The 4,635-nt window shown below is 44.0% G+C and overlaps 1 protein-coding gene across 1 annotated transcript; it reads left to right on the top strand.

Moving 5' to 3' along the window:
• The first annotated feature begins 872 nt into the window (after positions 1-872).
• On the top strand, positions 873-2,201 carry LOC118473555 (proline-rich protein 36-like). Its single transcript, XM_035963389.1, has 2 exons — positions 873-1,786; positions 1,875-2,201. The coding sequence occupies exon 1, from the start codon at positions 1,021-1,023 to the stop codon at positions 1,711-1,713; it is 693 nt and encodes a 230-aa protein (XP_035819282.1). The 5' UTR covers positions 873-1,020; the 3' UTR covers positions 1,714-1,786; positions 1,875-2,201.
• Positions 2,202-4,635: the final 2,434 nt, after the last annotated feature.

Genomic DNA, 4,635 nt, shown 5'->3' with positions numbered 1-4,635 from the left:
GAAGCAGAAGAAGGAAGCACAGAGAAGGGTGCAACATGTTGGGGTGCAGGGGCCCTTCATCAAGTCAAAATGGTCCCACATCCCAATCACTTTCTCCCAGGAGGACCTTCAGCTCAAAGATTACCCTCACAATGATGCTATGGTCATATCTGTGACACCCCAGGTGTCAGTTTCGTGTTACGTCGCGAGATTAATCCTAATCTCGGATGCTCAGTAAAAATTTCTATTTCTCGATCGTGCCTATCTCTGTTTATCAGGCTTTCTCTTGGAAGTTCACCGAATTCAGAGTTAATCGATCGCGAGAAACAACCAATTTTTGAGCGTGTTAAAACTTTTATCTCTCGGAACGAATGCAGACTCGAAGATCAATCTCGACTTATAAATCTCGTCTGAAGCCCATTTAATCAAACTCTCGACGGCTGTTATCTGATCTGAGCCCGAGTTTAATTCCTCAAACGTTGATCTATGTCGGACTATTTTATCCGAGTCCGTACTCTCACACGGAATACTCGGTATGTCGTCTCTAATCAAATTTATCCGACTCAGCCAAATATCTCATGTCCGAACCGAGTTAAAAACCCCGTATCGGCAGCGATTTTAAATTGTCACGCTTCGCCTTCTCCGACTAAAAATCCGAAACCAATTGGTCTCAATTCATTTTGTTCCTAATTTGGCGCGAGGAATTATTTTTCCGAGCGGCGCTAAACAAATCAAATTCTTCGTACGGATAATCTGTCGTTCTGTCCAACCAAGCACCAGCTCGCTCTGTTTTTACACAGACGGCTTCCGCGAGAACATTTTTAGTCCGGAAAATATTTAGCGCGACCCAACTTAGTGTTTTGGGCCAAATCCAGCCCAGCCCACTAGGCCCACTAAGAAACCCTAACCCTAGGGCTTCTTCTATAAATAGGGGTGTTCACTTGGTCATTTTCCACTCCCACCCCTCCATTTTTCCCTAGCCGCCACCAGCAGCTCTTCTCTGTTTCCTGGACGTGCGCAGGGAGCTGAGCTCCTTCTCCCATGGCGCCTCCACACTCCCAGCCGCCCTCCTCTGCCCAGCAGCCGAGCGCCCAGCTCCTCCCCTCGGCAGCCATGGCGTCCTCCCCTTCCTCCCGCCCTCTGCTGTCCACGGCGAGCTGCAGCAGGGAGCCAAGCTCCAAGCTCCCACGGCGCTCGAGCTCCACTCCTCCCTGTTCGTCTTCAACCCAAGTCGGCGCCCTCTTGCTGGTTGTCCTCTCCGTCGCGCCCCTGCTGGCCGTGCCCCTCATGCTGGCACACAGGCGCCCAGGCCAGCTTCCCCATGGCGCTCGACTCCCTGTTCCATGGTGCCCTGTGGTCGCCCCCTTCTTCCCCTTGTGGCTGCGCTCCTCTGCTCCCTCCATGGCGCCCCCTGCTCCTTCCTCGACGCGCTGTAGGTGCTCGACAAAATGCGCAGCTCCATTTCTCCCATGGTCGTGGCCTGCTTTTCCCGGCGCCCTGCGCAGCATCTCCCTCCCCCAAGTCCCTGCGCGCGCACAACAGCGGATCCCCGGCGCCCTTCCCTGCTCCTCCTCTCTTCCCCACAAAACAGCAGCAGCTCGCCCCACCTTCCCTCGCTGCGCAGCCCCTCGGCGAAACGCCGCTGTTCCTGCAGCCCCGACACCTTCCCTGGCTTCCTCGCTGCGCGCGTGCCACGTGTTCGGCGATCTGTCCAAGTGGGGTGTTGAGCAGTGAGCAGCATGCCGTCGACGCCCGCCGTGTGCTCGCTGTTTTGCGCAGCCCATCCGCGACGCCGTCGAAAACCGTGGTGAGAAACCCCCGCTGTTCTCGATGTTTATTTTCCAATGTGTGTGATGTTCGATGAACTGCCGCCAACAAATTATGTGTTTTCGCAGCTAGTGGTCGACGTCGTGCCTTGCCCGTTCGACGAAATACCGAGCCATGTGGACAGCCATGCGTCTAGTCACGACCCGTTCAGGTTGATTGAATTATATTTTATAATACATACGCTTTGGTCGATGTCGGACAATGCATGTATATATGTGGATGTGTGTAATATGTTTCGGCAATACACGTTAGTAGGATCGCATTTGCGGTTAAAGAACAAGCGGTTGTTGATATGTGCGATTCGTAGTTGTATAATTATATTTTGGTCGATGTGGTGTACATTGGTGTTGGAATGTGTGTGGGTATAAAAATGTTTTGGTTATAGGCCGTAGCAAGGTTGCCTTCACATTTTGGTAAGCAAACATGTTGTGTTGTTTAATGTGATGGGTAAATTGGAAATACGTGGGATGCGAGGATTTAATTAGTGCACGTAGGTGTGTGAGTGTCGTGGTGTGATATAGTAGTGGTGGCGTGAGAAGTTTGTTTGAGGTGTGCGGGTATATGCCGCGATGTGGTTATACTCGCAATGAGGAAAGATGTATGTATGTGACACGACGCTTAGATCGCTATTATATGATCGTGTGAAGGATGCTCATGATGGTTGTGTGATTAAGGAGTGATGTAGTGGCAAGCGAGAAGTAAGTTTAATTTTTCAAACAATTAGTGGATAGTATCTATCGGTGTTCTCATGATTTTTGTTGTATGGCAATGTGATGCCTTGCTTTGTCAATTATCACATTCCATGCCCCTTTGGATAAATAAGTGTCTTGTTGATCGATTAGAGGTCTTATACGAGCGTTATCGCAGCCCAATAATTATTGGAGGCGAGTAGCGTTCATAAGTCGGCCCGTGTTAAAATTGAAGAACAATCCGTTAAGATATGCACATAAGTGCTTCAGGTCCTTCAGTAGCAAATGTAGTCTTATGGAGTTTTACGCCATGTGTAATTGCCTCTATGTTAGATCCCAAAAATGTGCCATTTTAAGTGACCTGTGTAGTAACAACTTTAAGTTGAGCAATGATTAGGAAAAGCTGATTAATCTGCTCCAACCCAGGTTTTTGAGTTGTGATGTCTAAAATGGTTCGCTAAGTCCAATACTGCAATTAACCAACTCATGTTAAGTAGGAGTCGATTTCGTTAAGTGATTGTCATATACGTGTTACGTCTCGGATTGCGGCAATAATAGTCAAGTTGACATGTATGTTATTTAGTGGCGATGTCGTTGCTCTAGTTAACCGAATTGCTAGATGACGTGGTTAAGCCCGTAATCACGGTGAATTGCTTGTTGTAGTCTAAATATGTATGTTATGGTCGCGTGTAAAAAGTAGTAGTGTTCATGTGATGTCTAAGTTAAAATGCAAATTATTGGGTGAAAAGCGCTTCGATGTTGATTATAGTAGAGAACGCGTGGTTAATTGAGTATGGTAAATTTAGAGCACGAAATGACTTGGATAAAATTTATGAGTCAACTTGATGGTCCTAATTTGACTAATTTAACTCTAATCAACGGAGAAGTGTTAGAATAATTGAAGTCTCTAGAACACGACTAATTCTTGAATTATATAGGAGCTGAAATTTATTGATTGTTGTTTTGGCTGCACGCGCTGTTTTAGTTGTGTTGTATGTTTGATGAACTAAATTGTGTTTTCTGTAGATATGTGCTATAGAAAAGTGGTAGATAACTTTATTATCTTGCTGATGTTAAAATTTGACAGCCACAGGTCTAACAGTTTAGGAGTTGTGCTTTTTACAAATTCAGTAACTGAATCTGTCCAAATTCTGTACAGATTTCAGAAATTGTATTGTTTGCTCAATTTAATGTTGCAACCTGTTCATGATCATTATAATAAAGTTTTAGAGGCTTTTCTTATCTTGCTTGTGTTAAAATTTCATAACCACAGGCCTGATAGTTTAAGAGTTATGAATTTTATAAACTGCTTGCTGTGTTCTGTCCACCGTCAGAACAGATTTCGAAAACTGTGTTGTTTGATTTAGTTAAACATTGAATCACTTCTTTGTGATTATAAAAGTTATGTAGTGTTTTTCCCATGCTTTCCAAAAAGTCTTGGATCACTATTTTTGGTGGTCTGAAGATTAAGTTATGGATGTTTAAAGTGTGAAGACTGAATCTGTCCAGTTTTGGACAGCACAGTCTTCATAGTGTATTTTACTCTTAATACATGTTAAACTAGTCAGTGATGTTTATAAATAAATTGTAGAACATTTAATTATCTTTCCAGAATGTCTAAAATCACTTTGTTTGGATGTCTTAATCTTTAGTTGTGAATTTTTGAAGTTGCAAGCCTGAATCTGTCCAAATCTGGACAGAGCTACTGTGATCGCTCTTTTTGACTTTGCTAAGTGATGAATCAGGTTGAGGTGAAAATACCAAAGTTGTAGTTCACTTTTTAAGCTTTCTAGAAAGTCCTAGTTTGTTATGTTTGGATTAATATTTGAAGAGTTATGACTGAAACAAACACCTGCTGTGCTGCTGTCCTGAATTTGTTATGTTTGGTGGATGCTCTACTCTGTTGTGTTTGACTCGAGTCGACTGTTTTCCTCGTTTGATGATTGGTTGAACCCGCAGTACTGATAATATAACTAATACAATTGGGCCTGATTATATAAGTAACAAGTATACATCTCGCTAAGTTAGTAAACCTAATTAGTGCAGGTCTAATAAGTGTTTGCCTAGTGAATAATTTTAAAGCCCAATTAAGTATCTAGTTCCTTTTCAACTAAGTCTATCTATATATAAGTCATAGCGA

This window comes from Zea mays, chromosome 10 (assembly GCF_902167145.1).
Source record: "Zea mays cultivar B73 chromosome 10, Zm-B73-REFERENCE-NAM-5.0, whole genome shotgun sequence".
Classification (NCBI taxonomy): Eukaryota; Viridiplantae; Streptophyta; class Magnoliopsida; order Poales; family Poaceae; genus Zea; species Zea mays.
This window is presented reverse-complemented; position numbering and strand designations above follow the sequence as displayed.

What these genes read in the sequence shown, in the direction of transcription:
- LOC118473555 (XM_035963389.1), top strand. Translation starts at nt 1,021, where the DNA reads ATGGCGCCTCCACACTCCCAGCCGCCCTCCTCTGCCCAGCAGCCGAGC.